Genomic DNA, 18835 nt, shown 5'->3' on the forward strand with positions numbered 1-18835 from the left:
AGATTGACTGATAATGCTACGAAGTTAAACACATTTATAATGTATTTGTTATCTAATCTTTTTTTTTCCACTAAACAACCATAAAACACCTAGAAGGCTCACATCTATAACAAATAATGTAAATGAGTTCACTTCCATCAATTGGGATTCATGTATGAGGAATTTCATGGTCGACGAATTCCATACAACTTCTAACAAGTTTAAAATGCAAAGACCATTGAGTTACATCAATGATTTTTTCCCTCTCCTACTGGTAAGTTTCAATTCATATGTTTTCCTCTCATAAAACTTTTTAATTGTAATTTATAATGTTTTATGTTTGGTATTATACATATTTGATTTCTGTAACACTTTTCCTTGATTAAACCATCAGATCCAGAACTAAGACCGCGTTTTTTGAGATGGGAGGGGAACACTGGATTATTCTATACAAAAGAAATGGCTATCAAATTATTTAAATTTTTAAGGAAAAATAAGGTAATTTCTAAAATAATTTATTTTTTAGAGTTGCTCTTTAAGTGCGCTTTAATTGCGCTATAGCGCAAGTATAGCTCAAGTATAGCGCAAGTATAGCGCAACAACCAGACATTTGATATATTTAAATTTGTTGCAGATTTATCCTGTTTTATAAAATGTTACAGAAGAAGAAGCTGAAAAATAGAGGGCTGACATAAATGCGATACAAAACTTGAAAATCCGGCCTGAGCACCATCCCCACAAAATTCAATCACCACAATGAAAGAAAATTCACACCACCCACCTCCCTCTCCTCAATCTCCTCATCAAGAACCACCTGAAAGTTCATCTCACAAAATTCAACCACTTAAAAGATTCACCCCACAAAGATCATCTCAACAACCTTCTGCTGAACAAACACATTTTGTAAAAAATGAAGATTTGTTGGCTGTTCAGAAAAAACTGCTGGAAGGATTTCAAAACATGTTTAACAAAATTGAACAGAATTTTGGTGGTAGACTTGATCGACTTAAACATAATATGGAAAAACTTCAAGTAGATGTAGATTCTATTAAGTACAAATTCATTGACTTTCAAATGAATTGTGGTCATAATCCTGAAAAACTATCTATATCTACATCTTACTCCAGCATCCAATCAGTAAAAAAAGATGTTCAACCTCCAATACCATTCAAAAAAGATGTTCTTCCACCACGACCCAAAGAAGATATTCTTCCACCACCACCTAAAGAAGATGTTCTTCCACCACCACCTAAAATAGATATTCCTTCACCAGCCACAACAGATGTTCCACCACCACCAGCAAATACAGATGTTCTTCAACCAATAGAGAGTTCTTCAAAGCACCTCATTCAATACCAACCATAAAAAAGAAAAAGAGAAGACAATAAAGAAACTGAAATAACATATGTATTAATGAAGAACCAAGAGGTTATTTATGTTAATAATGTAAAAATGAGTCTCGAACTGACATAAATGCGATACAAAACTTGAAAATCCGGCCTGAGCACCATCCCCACAAAATTCAATCACCACAACGAAAGAAAATTCACACCACCCACCTCCCTCTCCTCATCAAGAACCACCTGAAAGTTCATCTCACAAAATTCAACCACCTAAAAGATTCACCCCACAAAGCTCATCTCAACAACCTTCTACTGAACAACCACATTTTGTAAAAAATGAAGATTTGTTGGCGGTTCAGAAAAAACTGCTGGAAGGATTTCAAAACATGTTTAACAAAATTGTACAGAATTTTGGTGGTAGACTTGATCGACTTAAAGATAATATGGAAAAACTTCAAGCAGATGTAGATTTTATGAAGTACAAATTCATTAACTTTCAAATGAATTGTGGTCATAATCCTGAAAAACTGTTTATATCTACATCTTACTCCAGCATTCAATCAGTAAAGAAAGATGTTCAACCTCCAATACCATTCAAAAAAGATGTTCTTCCACCACGACCCAAAGAAGATGTTCTTCCACCACCACCTAAAGAAGATGTTCTTCCACCACCACCTAAAATAAATGTTCATCCACCAGCCACAACAGATGTTCCACCACCACCAGCAAATACAGATGTTCTTCAACCAATAAAGAGTTCTTCAAAGCACCTCATTCAATACCAACCACAAAAAAGAAAAAGAGAAGACAATAAAGAAATTGAAATAACATATGTATTAATGAAGAACCAAGAGGTTATTTATGTTAATAATGTAAAAATTGAGTCTCGAACTGCACTGCAATATATGGATTCCAGGCAAGGTTTTCCAAACAGATGAGCAACAAAATTTCATGAATGAATGTTTCAAAAAGTTTGATAAAAAGTAAGTTAAGCCTTTTTAAGTGCGCTTTACATTTTTTAAGTGTGCTTTATTTGCACTTTAAGTAGTTTTTCATTTTCTTTTTTTGTAGGGACGACGTTATATTTACATCTGGTAACATAGAAATAAAAAGAGCAGATATTAACGATCTGCTCACAGATCAAGGGTTAGCCGACAACCATGTAGATGCTTTTGCTTATTTTTTATTAGAGAAGTTTAGAGTAATGACAGACAAATTTCAACATTACTTGTATATTTCTCCATTGTGCAGGGTAAGTATAATAATTATTTATATCTTACTTTTCACATTACTTTTCTTATATTGCTGACTTATTGCAGGTATATAAGGGGTACAAGCAAGAATATTAGCTGTTTCTCCAACACATTAATCCAATTTCTATTAAAGAATGCAGTTTTATTGTATAACCCATAATTTTTAGTAGGCATTGGATACTTATAATAGGCAAGTTGAAAGAGAATGTCTGAAAATTGTATGATTCATTACCAAATCCAAAACACAAGGATATATGTCATACAGTTGTAAGTAAAATCCAATTTTTAAGTTAATCCAGATTTTAAGTTAAATCCAGATTTAAAGTTAAATCCAGATAACTATATTTTCATACCTAATATACTTATAAAAGTTTATTTGTTCAGATAAAATATTTGCATGAGGACACCAATGGATGCTTTACTTGCAAGTATAGCGCACGTATAGCGCACTTAAAGCGCAAGTAAAGCGCTCATAAAGCGCAACCACACAACATTTTAAATTACAAGTAATCAATTCATGATTCATACAATAAATATTACCAATAAAAATCTTTATTTAGATTCAATAATTATTACAATAAAAAATCATCAATTCGCAATAAATATTACTACAATGCAAATTCATTAAATTCCAACTCCGATGCAATGAAATCCATCATCAATTTGGTGTATTCAGCACCAGGTTGGCTTGTTGGTTGGTCGGTTATATATTTCTCAGTGAAACATTCAGTCATGCTTGAAAAGTTCATCTGTGTTGAAGAAGGATCATACATTGGTTTTTCCCCCATCAAAGGTTTCTTCTCTGTTAGAAACTACAGCTTTAGTCTTAGGTAAGGAATTATATAATTAACATGTTATTAAAAATTTACCCTTATGACGCTTCTTCTTTTCCCAACGGCTTTTCAGTTTTGCATTTGATATGCATTTAGGTCTACGCTTTAGAGGATCTTTCAAATTAGCACTTCCACCTTGAGATCTAGCAACATCATTCTGATTTGTTTTCTTGCCACCAAAAATTAAGTATAAGTTTTGAGACATGTCTTTCATTGAGAAAAGAATATACTCCTCTGCCTCCTCATTCCCTTGAGCTTCTGTGCTCATTTGATATGCAAATCTGCTCACTTGATTTCTGAATATGAATCTCCTACCGCTTTGAAAGTTATTACTTCTTTGATCATAAGCCTCTAATGAGCTGAAACATACGCCCTTTTACTATGGCAAACACAACACTGCTTTCTTTACAACTTTCTATCTCGTTTTTCCATAATACAACTTGCGATGAGATTAAAACTTACCGATATGTTGAAACCAGAGGAATTTTCAGCTAGTTAGCTTCCGATTCATGCACCACCCCTTCTGATTCATGCATCTTTTCCGATTCATGCACTCCCTCTTCCACCTCCCTCTTTGCTGAGCATTCCATCTATTTTCTGCAATTTTCTAGCTCGTTTTTTCTTCTAAAGCAATAAGTATTTAGATCTTTCGCAGGTTTCAAAAATAGCGGCAACGTTTAAAATGAAAATAAAGTGGACTGGGTCGGATAGATCGGGCTGACAAGACACAAAGCAAAGAGATTATATTAAAAAAATCGCAGCCAGGTGTCTGCTTTCTATTGGCATCCGAACGCGGAGATAGGTCCGGTTACCTGACTCAATAATTTGCCCATCATTTAGAGAGTTAGCATCCATATAGCTAACCAAGTGATACAATGCTAACTTCTATAATTTACTTTTTGTCACCCACGTTTCTGTAAAATCCGAAATAGACGACCGTAAGCGTTACACGCATCTCGATGCATCGCGATAAAATTTAAGTGAAATTTTAAAGTCGTCGGATTTCAAAGAAATTAATTTTATAAAATTATACATAAAATTTCGAGCAAATCGATACAAAGAACCTATAGTGAATTTTGATTACTTTGATAATTAAAAAAAGACAAAGTTTTTAACTAATATGGATAATTACTTAAATACCCTTAATGATATTACACCGAAAATAAGTCATGCAAGGGAAAATAAGTAATTTTAAAATCCCCAACTCCCTAAACCATGAAGAGGCTAAATCCCTCCCCATTCTTGCGTTCATTTCATACGGCCGAACCAAAGGGAGAAGAGGCGCGGATGGGAGAGGGCGATGGGAGGCTTCGACGGCATCCTTGGCGGCGGTTTCCAGCTGCCGGAATTGGGGGAAATAAAAGAGGAAGGTTAAGAGAAGACTAAGATATGTTTTAAGTTAAGAAAATCATTCTCTTTCTAGAGATTTTTGGAAGAGAAATTTCTAGCGTTTGTTTAGAAAATGATAGGGAATGTTAAGGAAAGGATTTTGACCTCAAGAATGAAGTTTTCCCCAAAAGATTTTGAGATTGGAAAGTTGGGGTTTTTCATTACTTGTGATTTTTTTAGAAAACCCTTCACGATTTTTGTTCCTAATGACATTAGGAGAGTTCAAATTGTGGAAATTTAAGTTTTTAGCAAAAATTTTAATTTTTCTAATTTTATAATAAAATAATCCGAAAATATTAAACCCTATTATTAAAGTAATAAGGGAGGAGTTTTTGAATGCATTTGGAATGGAATTAGTGAATTTTTGGTTTCCAAAAATTGGATTTTTAATAAATCCAAAAATATAATTTAATTAAAGTGATTATTGAAAATATTCTATGATTAATGCTTAGTATGAGTGTTACATTTATCCTTAGGTGTCGATTAAGGGGATGCCTCGAGCATAAGCTAAGTCGTTTAAGTTTATGGTACTTGTATTTAAAGTAAATTTCATGTTTCAAAATTTTTCTTTTATGTTAAAATTTTCTCTCTATGTAAATTTCACATGTTAAAATTATCTGCATTTTTATTATTCAAGAAATATTAAATTTTTGTACTTATGTTTATCATTACATTAAGTGTTAAACCTTTAAGGTTAAATGTGATGGCATATTCTTTAATTGAAATTTAGGTAGCATGAGAAGATTCGAGCATGAAACAGTTTAGGTAACATATATGAATTTATGAATGACTTAATCCCTACGATATATATTATGATTGCATGTGCATGATGATCTAGAGTACCAAATGGTAAAGGGGCTCTTCGGAGCCATTCGTAAAAGAGCTCTTTGGAGTCAATGGTAAAAGTCTTCGAAGCAAATGGTAAAGGAATGGCCAAATTTGACTGTGTACCAGATAAGTACAAAACACTAGTACTTCTGGGACTGGTGTATTATATTATGATTAAGCATTTTATGCATTTAAAGAAAGGTTATGATGAAAGAAAAAGTTTATGAAGAATGAAAATAGTTTAAGGAAAAAGCTAAAGAAAATTGTGTATGAAAAAGGCTATACATTATATGCATTTCAAATGTCAAGTATGATTTTTATTTTCACAAATTCTTCTGAATGAAAATTTCATGCATAAAATAATGTTTTTATTGTTTCATAAATTTATAATAAATAAATGTTACATAGTTAGTGTTAGCTCACCCTGCTTGTGGGAATATTTTTCAGGAGAGACTGCTAGAGAGTGATGGCTGAAAGACCGATTACCTATCATCATAGAGGATCCCAGGATGACAAGTTTTTATGTTCATGTTATGTAATGTGTTGGTTGATGTATCGTGGATTACTGTAATGTTTTCAGTTTATGTTTTAAGATATTTCATGTTTTGTTGTATTAGAGTATTTCAGTTTGGAAGTTTAGTGGCTCTTTCTTTCACTGTTCTGTTATTGGATGATTATTGTGTTTATGTCATTTATAAAATGAAAGTTAAAGGTGTTCTCCGCACGACCGTCTGTTTCCGCCCCGTTAATTCGGGCTAGCACGGTTGGGTTGTGACAGTTTCATCCAAAGGAGGTCTATGATTCTAACATCCTTGGCTCCTTTTTCATATTCCTTCTTGGGTAAATGAAATTATTCCACTAAGTTAATAACGAGTGTTGTCATAAAGCAAAATTCTTTAAAAGATAAAGGGCGTGGGTTCCTATTGAGGGTAGTTTATATTAACATGGACAAAGGTACTATGGGCCTAGGAGCAATCTCCTAAGATCCACCCGCCACAAAGGCTTATGACAATATATGACTCTTTTGGATATTTTTCACTTCATCGACTATACATCAAGTTGTTACTAGACATATATTCCTCTAACCTAGCTAGCAATCTAAGTAGTTGTTTGTAGTCATCAAGGGCCTCAATAAGCTTTTGAGTCTTAATTTTTGAAATTCTCGTTTATTCCTTTTTGAATTTTGATGTCTCGAGGAAGATACAAACCTAACTTCCCCAATATTTTTGGAATTATTTAAAATTTGCATCCTATCAAGCAAGGGATTTACAACAAAGAATTCCTCGGATGAAAGACTTTTAGGCCCAATTATGTCTTAAGGCAATTTCGCCCTATATAACCAAGGAGTGTTTTGATAATTTGTTTAATTTTCTTTGAGATTAAAATTAAAAAAAAAAACTCATCTACTTTTCTCTTCTTATGGGGGCTTTCCATGCTCATCTGATGTTAGCTTGCACAAAGGTAGCTGAGATGATGTTGGTCACTACCATTTTAGGATGGACCATGATGTCGTTAAAAAGAAAGAGCTAGCCATTTCAATAGCTTTGTCTACCCAAATTTTGAAAATGAACCATCTTAAATTGGATGGCTTATTATCAAATATTAAGGGCAATAATTTAGATCATCAACATTATATGCATGCTCTGGTCTATGAGACTAATTATTGGAGACCCATATTGAGTGCATGTCAAAAAAATACTGCACTCCTTAAATTAGTATTTGTTTATTAACTTTCTCCAAAAAAAATGGGAGCCCTTCATCCTTCCCCTCCTAGCTTTCATAAGTTTGGAAGGACTTATTGCTTCCTTTTTTTTTCTTCCTTATTGTCAATTAAAAGAACTGAATATAGCATTTACATCATTCTTTCCTGGGAATTAGGACATAACTTTCTTCTTTTCTAAAGAATTTTTGTTAGTATTGGCATGAAGCCCTTAGGTTCAAGCAACCTTTCAAATTTTACGACTTGTTCCAATAACCCAAAAAATATATTATCAAAGCCATGCAGAAATAGAGGATCATTTGGTCTTTGATGTTCCCCGAGGAACTAAACAAGTTAAGGTTTCGTAGCCTTAATATGTATTTGGGGACAATCTTATATTTCTTCTTTAAGAGTGAGATCTAAGATGGTCATTTTTTTGTGGCACTAACAAGAACTTTACTAACATCATTTTTGAGCTACTCAAATGTTTTAACTAAGTCGTTGGGTAACTCATGATACCACTAAAAATATCTATTAAAAAGGTTGTTGACAAAATAACATAGTAGTAAAATACTATTTCCTTCAGTGTTGTTGCAAGTAGCATTGAAATGGGCCAAACTTTGCATGGGATTCTTCATACTACAGATTAAATTAAATTTTCACACAATATACCCTTTATGTTTTGTATTGAATGTACTCAGACGAATATGGATGTCATTCACCTACCAAAGCCTCGATAGCCACAAAAGCAATAAAATTTTTAACTTTTAAAATATAGGTATTCATGTGTTTCGACAATCACTTTTAGCTCTGGGTATGTAATTTAGGCTGCTCCTTACAAGGATTATGATGATCCACATCTTGAAGCAACTAGAACATTCGAAGGAGTAGCCTAAGTAATGCTTGTTTTGATTATTAAATTAACAAGTCTAATTATATGGTGGAAGTGGTGGTGCTGAGATGAGGATGAGTAGAATTCAAATTGGATGGTTGAAGTGAAAGAATGTTTTGGGTTTGTTGTGAAATAAAAAAGTAACACTCAAACTTGAGCGAAATTTTTATAAGATGGTAGTGAAACCTGCAATACTTTATGGCGCAGAAAGTTGGCCATTAAAAGAGAAGCATAATCTTAAGTTAAGTGTTGCTGAGATGAGGATGCTCAGGTGGATGAGTGGATTTGGTCTTAGAGATAGGATATGAAACGAGCATATTCGTGAAAAGGTTGTAGTAGCTCCAGTGATAGATAAGATTAGAGATAGTCACCTTAGATGGTTTGGTCATGTAAAACGGTGGCCTTTCGATGACCCTGTTATGAGATAGATGTATTAAATTTGGCCTATGTTAAGAAAGGTAGAGGTTGACCTAAAAAAGACTTGGTTAGAAAATATTAGAAATGACATTTTTTTATTATATTTAAATGAGAATTTGACTCTTAACAGGACACAATGATAAAACCTTGATGTTGTTGTTGTAGTTGTTTAATGTTGATCAACTATTGCTATCAGATTGAGTTGACCAAAGAGATCCTTCATAAATTTACTCATTACATGAAATTGATCACTCACTTTATCTTTCATATCTAGTTTGTGTTACATTTGTTATTGCAATTATGTTACAATCTTGAGAGCATCTTGTGCTTCCTCAAATTCATCTCGTCATCAAGAGAACTCATTTGATGGCAACAATTTTTACTGGTTATCTTGAGGTTGACCTTTTATTTTTTAGGATGAAAAATACATTTTGATTCTTTAAAAAACTATAAGCTCTTTGGGTAGGAGGATCATTTGTATGCTCAAACGGGCGCCGGTTCAAGTGAACCGGCCAGTTAATAAAAAAGGCAAAGACGAACGAAGTGGGAGAAGATCAGATAGTTTGCATGTGCGAGCTATCCAAAACGGAGACGAATCGCGTCATTGAGCAAAGGATCTCATACGAGGGAGAAAAATAACTACTCGTGAGATATATGTCCATTTCACTCAGTCCTGTGGAATCAAACGAACGAAAAATGAACAGAGGCTGAACAAGAGAGATATATATATATAGAGAGAGAGAGAGAGAAGGGGAAAGAAGTTAGGTTTTCTAATTTTATTCATTTTCTTCACATCACTTCTATAATTTAAATTTATGAAAGTATTAATTATCTTAAAGGAAGGCAAAAGAAAGAATTGAAAAAGAAAGAGATTTGATAGAGAAAGAATAAGATAATGAGTTGGAAAGTTTTTTTGTAAGTGATTTCAATCATATTTATTTTATGTTCAAATTTTGAAGAATAGAATTTATAAAATTTATTTTAATGACAATAATGGTGTATGCTTTTAGAAATGAAGAAAAATCTAATAGAGAAAGATGAAGTATTTGGATTTCGAAAAAAAAAACTCATAAGAAAGTGTAAGTAAATTCCCTTTTCTTATTCTTTTCTTTCTGTTCAAACTGTGAAAAAGAAAATTTTATAATTCTCCTAAATGAAGAAACATTATTATTGTGAAGAAACAAAACTATAGCCAACCCTATGTAGTGGGATAAAGATTCGATGTTGTTGTTATTGTTGTTGTTGCATGGTAAGGTTAAAATTATGAATATGTAAGTAAATTAATATGAAAATGTATATGTTCTATTGGTAATGAACTAAGGAAAAGTTGTTAAGGTTAATTCAACATTGAAATAACCTTGCAGTGAAAGAGCTAATCTACTAAAATTTGAAGTGAGTGATTATATTTCTATCTTATTATAGTAATAGTTATTTTCCATAATTTAATGCATTGATTAATATGACATTTTAAATGTACACTTGAAATTTTCATTAGAGAAATGATCAAAGAATTTTTTTTATTTTACACGCATAAATTTCTCATATTGCTATAACTGCTAAATGTAAAAGCACATATTGAAACCCCATGTGTGTACAAATTATGCATATATTAGATTTGTATATGACATGTGCAACAAATAAAGTTATTTTTCATTTATGCTCCTAAATGGCATCCCAACCATGGGAAACACATTTATAAATAAACTTGCCCATCTCTCTTAGAGTAAAGGTCATTTATTATATACCCAATAACACATCACAGCAACAACAATTTTTCAATTTAAGCCTTAGGTCATGAATAATAGTTAGGTATGAAACAATTACAAATCTTGTGAACAATGCACAGCTTAAACATGATTCTAAAACAATAGTACAAGCTACTTCAATCATTCTGAAGCATTTATCAACATAAATAAATAAAACCTTAGGCAAAAGGCATCAAATATAGCACAGGATCCTTCAGATCTATTCATTACTGCAAAACTAGCTACCCAATGAGAGCCAAAAGTGTCATCACCATTAGCCTTACCTCCCAACTATTTGTGGTCATCTTAATGTGAACCAAATTTTTAAAACATGAAAAATATATACAGTAAACTTATGGAGAAACTTACTATCATCTTAGGAAGTGGCATCTTAATTTTTGTCAGCATGATTTCGCAATTATTTGCTCTACGCATATCAACCTAAATAATAGCAGGCAAATTAATGCATTAGTCAAAAAATAATACAAAAATACAGTAATAATTGATTTTCAGGTAAAAATTCTAACAAAACCTTCATATTAAAAGAGCAAAATTGCAACAATAAAACAAATGAATAAAGAAAAAACCTACATTATGGTCTTCACATTCTATCAACCATGGTAACTATGTTGAGAGGTTGTCATAACTAATAAGGCCATAAAGATAACAGAAGAATCTCAAACATTTAAATCACAGCCAAAACTGCTGTTCCCCATAACAGAGAAAAATAATAATCTCAACTATTATGGAGGACAAACATTTTGACAGGACTAATTGTGTCTCGCAACTACTCGCACAATTCACACCTCACTACCTTACCAACCTCCTCCGTGCTAGCTTGCTTAAGTTGCTCTACCGCTTCCTTTTGTAGTCCACTCATTCTGACACTCACAAGCGCATGCTATTCTCATTATTTCAATACGCTCACTTAGCGTTGCCCTCATGTTCTCGCATGTCATCACCTTGGGTTTGCCTACGACCCGGTAGTTGTTTTCCTCCATGTCCATGATGCAAAAATAGGAATATGTTTCTCACTGAGCCTCAACTATTACTTAGGGTAAGACCCTTTCTCTCAATGATCTAAATTCATTATCGCCTTTTTTAGCCCTATCTCATATTGTGCAATGACGTCTAAGTCTTCTCTTAATGATTCGAAACTCTCCTCAACCATTGATATCATAATAATGTTTAATGACACTAATTACCTCTTATGGTTAAGGATCTTTCACTTTCTTATTGGTTCCCATGACAAACTCTCACCTAACTGGCTAGCTTCATGTCCTCTGACTCACGATAAAAACATCAAATCCTCCAAATGACTAGATTCTAATTGGAATTCTCACTTGGATGGTTAATAGCGCCCACATGTGCAGTCCTGTGAAGTGACCCAATATAGTACACATGAACGCTGACTTGTTTCGAGCAATTATTGAGGGTATTTTTTAACCCATTTTACAAATATGCATCTTTGATTAATATGATACTATGGTATACATGCCAGAAATTTTTTTTCAAATTTTTTTATTTTCTTTATGATAATACACATGATTATCTAAGAAAGGGGGTGCAATTCATCAAATTATGATATGATACGATTAACCTAAACATGCATGACTAGACATTCTACATTTATTTTATGTTTGTTCTACTAACTGCTTTAATTAGACTATACTACATTCAATGCTCCATTTTACACATATTTTCCCAATATAGATGGATATCATATTGAAATGTAGATGATTTCTTTATTGGACTTCTTCACAATTGACAAGTGCGTTTGTACAATTAAACTTTCTAGTCATATATTATTATTTTTATAAATTATTTTCATCATTTTGTCCCAAATCAATATAGCATTTTATGATAATTTTTCATATTTTTCGTATTGAATATGAGTATATGACTCAATTGCTTATACAATTTAAACTCTTTCTTTAAAAATTTCAAGTATTTACAACAAATGCCATTACTCATAAATGTCTGACCTAGGAGTTGGGCCAATAGGAAAAAATGTTATATGCAAGATAGACTACAGTCACCCTTCGGCATATTTCAATAGTTTAACTTCTCGTGTGTTTTTTATTCATGATTTATTTAAATGAAGTTTACTAAAATCAACATCATGATGTTTGACATTTTCACCAATTTGATATTTTATTATTTTGGTTCTTATATGCTTTTCTATGCTATTATTGCTAACTTTCACCAAGTATTTTGTAGCCATAGAAACTCATGAGTCATGATTGAATGGTGTTTGGCAAATTAAATTTGTTTCCATAATATTTTATGAGTATATCATCTGTTATTGCATATATTGCATTCAAACTACATGGCATTTGTGATGCCCATGTTGTTTTATTCAAGGTGCTTTTACCTAATCATGTTCCTCCACACAATAGAATGTCATAATTAAGATCCTACTCATTTGGAAAGTGCATTCATCTGTTATTGCCAATATTCATACATAATGATTAAGTCTACTATTTTATTTTATAAGTTCTATTCATTTGTGTTGCAGATGTTAATTCATATAAATTGTTTGATCATAATATGTCATACAATTTATGTGATTTGCATAAATGTTAATTATATTATACGTGTTGTTGAATGTTTGCATGCAAACAAATGTTTATTGTTCTTAAAGTTAATTTGACTTCATTTTTGTTCCCTGCAAATGAGATGGGCCAACTAGCTTTTCTTTAAAACTTTGAGGGTCTAGAATTATAGTCCAATTTAAAGAAAGAAGGTTTAAGGTTTATTTAGTTATTTGGTACTAGCCAACGAGCTCGAGATGATGACCATGATATCTAAGCACCTAAATATTTGTATAAAATCTCGGAAAAACAGTATCTATTTATTTATCTAACTAACAAGCTAGGAAATGTCTAACTTCAATGGATACTCACTCGCAATTAATCATTCATGTTTTGTTATTCCTAATAATTGATATATGCATAATTCATTTATTATCTATAATTGATTATTAACTATCTGACGTGGCATAGCATATACAAAGTTATTTTGACATAAATTGCATTTCATGACATCTACACCTAAATTCTATTATTAATGTTATGACATTCATAGAAGATTTTCTTATTGATTTTATAGTTAATACAAGCATACCTATTGATTTCACTTCCTTGCATTGAATTTGGTTGTAGGTTTCATGAAACCTACAAGACTTATTACCCACCATCTTTCATCCATATGTGTTTTTATTTCAATGAAGGATAAGGCTCCAATTGAGTAAACCAATAGAGTAAAGCCTAAGTTTTACTATTATTCAATTGCAATAGTTGGTGAAAGGAGATTTCATTAAATTAATCTGTCATAAGGAGGTTTATCTATGTTGTTTTTGAAGAAGGATGGTGCAATACGCATATATACAAATTATATAAAGTTGAACAATGTGACAATTACGAACAACTGAACAAGTACCCATTGCTCATAATGGACGACTTCTTTTAACAATTAAAATGTGCATGTGTATTCTCTAAGATAGATGTGAGATCTAACTATCATCTATTGAAAATATAATATATGATAACTAGCAACACAACATTCAATACACATTATAATCACAATGAGTTTTGGTGATACCTTTGGTGTGAATAATACATTGGTGAGGTTTATAGATCTTATGAATTGAGTGTTTAAATCAAACTTGGATCAGTTTGTGATGGTGTTCATTGATAAGATATTATAGTGTATTCAAAAATTGAAGAGAATCATGCAACTCATTAGCATTGAAGACATTAACATAAAATAAATTACATAATAAGTTTTCAAAGTGTGATTTTTAATTATGGATTGTTGCACTTTTCGGCCATGTAATAAGCAAATATGAGATATCTATAGATTCTTATAAGGTGCTAGTTATTATTGAATGGCTAAGGCTAACCAATATATCAAAAGTCCACAGTTTCCTTGTTATGACAAACTACAATAAAACGTTTGAGAAGGGTCGTTCTCAAATTGAACTCCCTTTAACCAAATTAATACACAAAAAATAGTGTAGTTAGATAACAGCAAAGTGTGAAAATAGTTACAAAAGTTGAATAGTTATGCAGTGTAAGCAATAATTTTTGCTATTCCATATAGCAAAGAAGGATTGCTAGCTATTGGTGATGCATCATTGATGATTGGGTTGTGTCATGATGCACCTTGATAAGATGATAGTTAAAACAACCAGGTGAATAAATCCCAAAAGAAAATTTATCATAAATATGACTTAGAGTTAGCTGTAAATATTTTCATGCCCTCCCACGGTACTGACCGGGCTTTGATTCCCCGGATGCGCAATTTATTTATATTTATCGATTTAGAGAAAGCATATGATAAAGTTTCAAGAGAAGTGCCATGGAGAGTTCAAGAAAAGAAAGGGGTTAATAATGATTATATTCAAGTCATTAGGAACATGTATGCATGAGTTGTTACTTGTGTTCAAACACAAGGTGGTTTGACCAAGTATTTTTCTATTTCAGCTGGATTACATCAAGGATCAACCTTGAGCCCTTATCTTTTTGCTTTAGTCATGGATGCTCTTACTAGAATTTTATCCTAGAGATTTGCAAGAGGATGCACCCTGGTGTATGCTTTTTGCTGATGATACTATTCTTATAGATAAGACTAGAGAAGGAGTTGAAGGTAAACTCGAATTATGTAGGCCAACCTTAGAGTCTAAATATTTTTGTTTGAGTAGATCTAAAACCAAATACATGGAGTGTAATTTTAGTAGTAATAGATCTAGTGGGAGGTTTGTGACTTTGAGCGATCAAGACATTAATAAGTGTACTCGTTTTACATATCTTGAATCTATTGTTCATAATGATGGTGAAATAGATAGGGATATTATTAGTAGAATTCAAGTTTGATGGTTGAAGTAGAGGAATGTTTCGGGTTTGTTGTGTGATAGAAAAGTACCACTCATACTTAAGAAAAGAATTTATAAGATGGTGGTGAGACCTGCAATGTTTTATGGCACATAATGCTGTCCATTAAAAGAGAAGCATAATATCAAATTAAGTGTTGTTGAGATGAGGATGCTCAATTGGATGAGTGGATTTACTCTTTGAGACAGGATACGTAACGAGCATATCTGTGAAAAGGTTGGAGTAGCTCCAGTGACAGATAAGATTAGAGAAGATCTCCTTAGATGGTTTAGTCGTGTAAAACAACGGCCTTCCGATGACCCTGTTAGGAGATTAGATGTATTAGATTTAGCCTATGTTAAGAAAGGTAGAGGTAAACCTAAAAGATTTGGTTAGAAAATATTAGAAATGACATTTCTTTATTAGATTTAAATGATAATTTGACTCTTAACATTATGTTGATATTAAATTCATTAAGGATATATATACAGGAGTTATTACTTGTGTTCAAACACAAGGTGGTTTGACCAAGTATTTTTATATTTCAGTTGGATTACATCAAGGATCAGCCTCAAGCCCGTATCTTCTTGCTTTAGTCGTGGATGTTCTCACTAAACATTTGCAAGAGGTTGTACCCTGGTGTATGTTTTTTGCTGATGATATTCTTCTTGTTGATAAGACTAGAGAGTGAGTTAAAGGAAAACTTGAATATAGTGGTCAACTTTAGAGTATATAGGCTTTCGTGTGAGTAGATCTAAAATTGAATATATAGTGTGTAATTTTAATAATAATAGTTCTTGTGAGGGGATTGTGACTTTGGGTGATCAATTCATTAATAAGAGTACATGTTTTAGATATCTTGGGTCTATTGTTCAGAAATGGTGAAATAGATGGAGATATTATTAATAAAATTCAAGTTGGATGGTTGAAGTGGAGAAATGCATCAGGCTTGTTGTGTGATTGAAAAGTCCCCCTCAAACTTAAGAGAATTTTCTATAAGATGGTGGTTAACCTGCAATGTTTTATGGTGCAGAATGTTAGCCATTAAAAGAGAAGCATAATATTAAGTTAAGTGTTGTAGAGAAGAGGATGCTCACATGAATGAGTGGCTTTACTTTTAGAGACAGGATATTTGAACATGTTGGAGTAGCTCCAGCCGAAGATAAGATTAGAGAGAGAAACCTTAGATGGTTTGGTCACATAAAATGACGGCCTTCCAATTACCTAATTAGGAAAGTAGAAGTATTAGATTTGACTTATGTTAAGAAAGGTAGAGGTAAACCTAAAAAGACTTGGTTAAAAATATTAGAAATGACCTTTGTTTATTATATTTAAATGAGAATTTAACTTTTAACAGAGCAAAATGGAGAAAAATGATTCATGTAACCAATCCCACATAGTGGGATAAAGGATTGATGTTGTTGTTAATGCTCAATGGAAACCACCAATGCTTGGCAAAGGTTTTTTTTATCTGTTGTCTTGTTTCTAGTGGTGAAAATAGGTTGCAAGAGACTTACTACAATGGAGTCAGCTACTCTAAGAGATGCCTTGTTGCTGGGTGCAACACCCCTTACAGCTATTGGAAGGTAGAAAACTGTGAAAACAGCTACTGGAGAGGGATACAGTGGTGTCCTTATTGAATAGCACAAAGTGAGAATGAGGTTGCAGACGTAATGTCAAGAATTTTGTCCGATATCTTTGATGATACCATGAAGAGAGAAGAATTTATTTGAATTTTCTGTATATTCCACTAAGGCCCTTACACCCCTCTTTATATCGAAAGATTCTAGATTCCTCGTAAGTAATTTCTATGGAAATGACTAATTGCATAGTGATTACATGTTAAAATTCCTAGGACATAAGTACAAATCAAGTTTATATATAAGTATCTATGAAAATAACGAAAGATATTCTACAGATTGCAACATTTATTCTACCTTAACCACAAGAGAAATTTGCACCCCTTCATTTACGCGGATTGCCATCATGGCAAAGAAGGGTCACCAGCTTCCAATCACATAAATTGCCAAGCTGGGCAAAAAAAACTAGCTACATAAATCAAATTGATTCTCTAAATAGGTGTAATTTTTAGAAGTCTTTGTTTCATTACTTTCTCTCATCATTTCATTGCATGACTTATAATGTTGATTTCTCTATAATGGACACAATTTTAAATATCTTTATTATTAAATATTTGAACAAAAATGCTTCAACAATTATTAGTCATCTTCTTAATCTTTAAATATTCTAAAAAATCAAACATACGGTATCTCCTATAAAATTTTAAATCTTAATAAGCATCTCATTAGAACCAAAGGCTTTACCCTTATTCATCTTTTTTAAAGCAAACTAAGCATAACATTGCTGATCATCTATACTATACCACATTATTTTTCACAATGCTCCTTTAAAATAATTTCTTTCTAAAAACCCATACTTAACAGATTCTCAAATAGTATTATTTACGTCTTTCTTTGATATCCTTATTTAACTAAGACCATATTATCTTTGCTTATAATTAATATGATTTGAGTAAACTATCTAAATCTCTTGTCTATATATATATATATATATATATACACACACACACACACAGGCACGCCTTGAACTTTTTGTATAAATGAATAGGCTCAAATTGAGTGAGGCCGAAAACTAACAAAATTCAATCAATTTTTTAAGTTGAATTGAATTTGAATAATGTCAAAATTTAAGTTTTAAATTTCAAGTAGATGCCAGCTTACTCAAACATTACCCATTTATACCACTAGTCCCATTGCATGTAAAATTGCATATACTAGACCAAACATCACAATCACATTAATTTGCAAATTTTGACATCTGTGCGTAGAATTGATGCATGCAAATTTCAATTTTTTATTTAGTTTTTATTGTAATTTGATTGCTATAGTTTTTTTTTATTATTTTTATGCTACCCTATGATTAAAAAAATCCAATGATCATGAGTAGGTAGTGCTTGGTCTTGGCAAACTTTAAGTGTGCTAGCTAGTTTGGTGCCTTGGTTCTTGGGCTGCCGGTTGCCTCTCGGTTTGGGCTTGGCTTCTCAATTTTTTACTGTGTTTTTGGAAGCTACTATGTTCTAGTTCATTAATGCTTGAGCATCTATTTTTTTCTGGTCGTTATTATGGGAAGTTCTCCTACTTTTTAGCTCATTATGTGGAGTGGAAGCTTGCTCTTTCCCCTTCTTTGTGGCCCTTCGGTTTCCCCTTTTTGGCTCCTTTTCCCGTGGCTGGTTCCTTCCCTTTTGGTTGCCTGTTCTGGTTTCCTGTGGTGTTCGTTCCTGTCTCCTGTGGTTGCCTTTCTGGTTCCCTGTGTGGCTCTTCGAGTGCTGCTTCTGCACCACCTGCTGGCCTTCCATTTCCCCTTACCTGATTGGTTCGGTTGGACGTGGTTTTGGCTGTTTGGTTGCCCCTTTTATCCTATAAATTTGAGGTGTTTTGAAGCATGAAAGGTTGTTGATTATTTGAGCAAAGTCTCTTAAAAAACCTGAGGGTTTCTTCTTTGGAAAAGTTTGAGAGCTTCTTCCATTTCTCTCTTCATCTCTACAATTTCGTCTTGGGCTTCT

At 32.5% G+C, this 18835-nt stretch overlaps 1 protein-coding gene across 10 annotated transcripts in view; it reads right to left on the reverse strand.

Moving 5' to 3' along the window:
- The window catches only part of LOC110103351 (formin-like protein 3), a 78585-nt gene that overhangs the window by 52736 nt on the left and 7014 nt on the right, over nt 1-18835 (reverse strand). For all 10 annotated transcript variants that reach the window (XM_028699484.1, XM_020832021.2, XM_020832022.2 and 7 more), the window contains exon 8: nt 10748-10819. In XM_028699484.1, the coding sequence (XP_028555317.1) occupies nt 10748-10819 (72 nt within the window). The remainder of the gene's footprint in view (nt 1-10747; nt 10820-18835) is intronic.

Source organism: Dendrobium catenatum, unplaced genomic scaffold (genome assembly GCF_001605985.2).
Source record: "Dendrobium catenatum unplaced genomic scaffold, ASM160598v2 fragScaff_scaffold_1297, whole genome shotgun sequence".
Classification (NCBI taxonomy): domain Eukaryota; kingdom Viridiplantae; phylum Streptophyta; class Magnoliopsida; order Asparagales; family Orchidaceae; genus Dendrobium; species Dendrobium catenatum.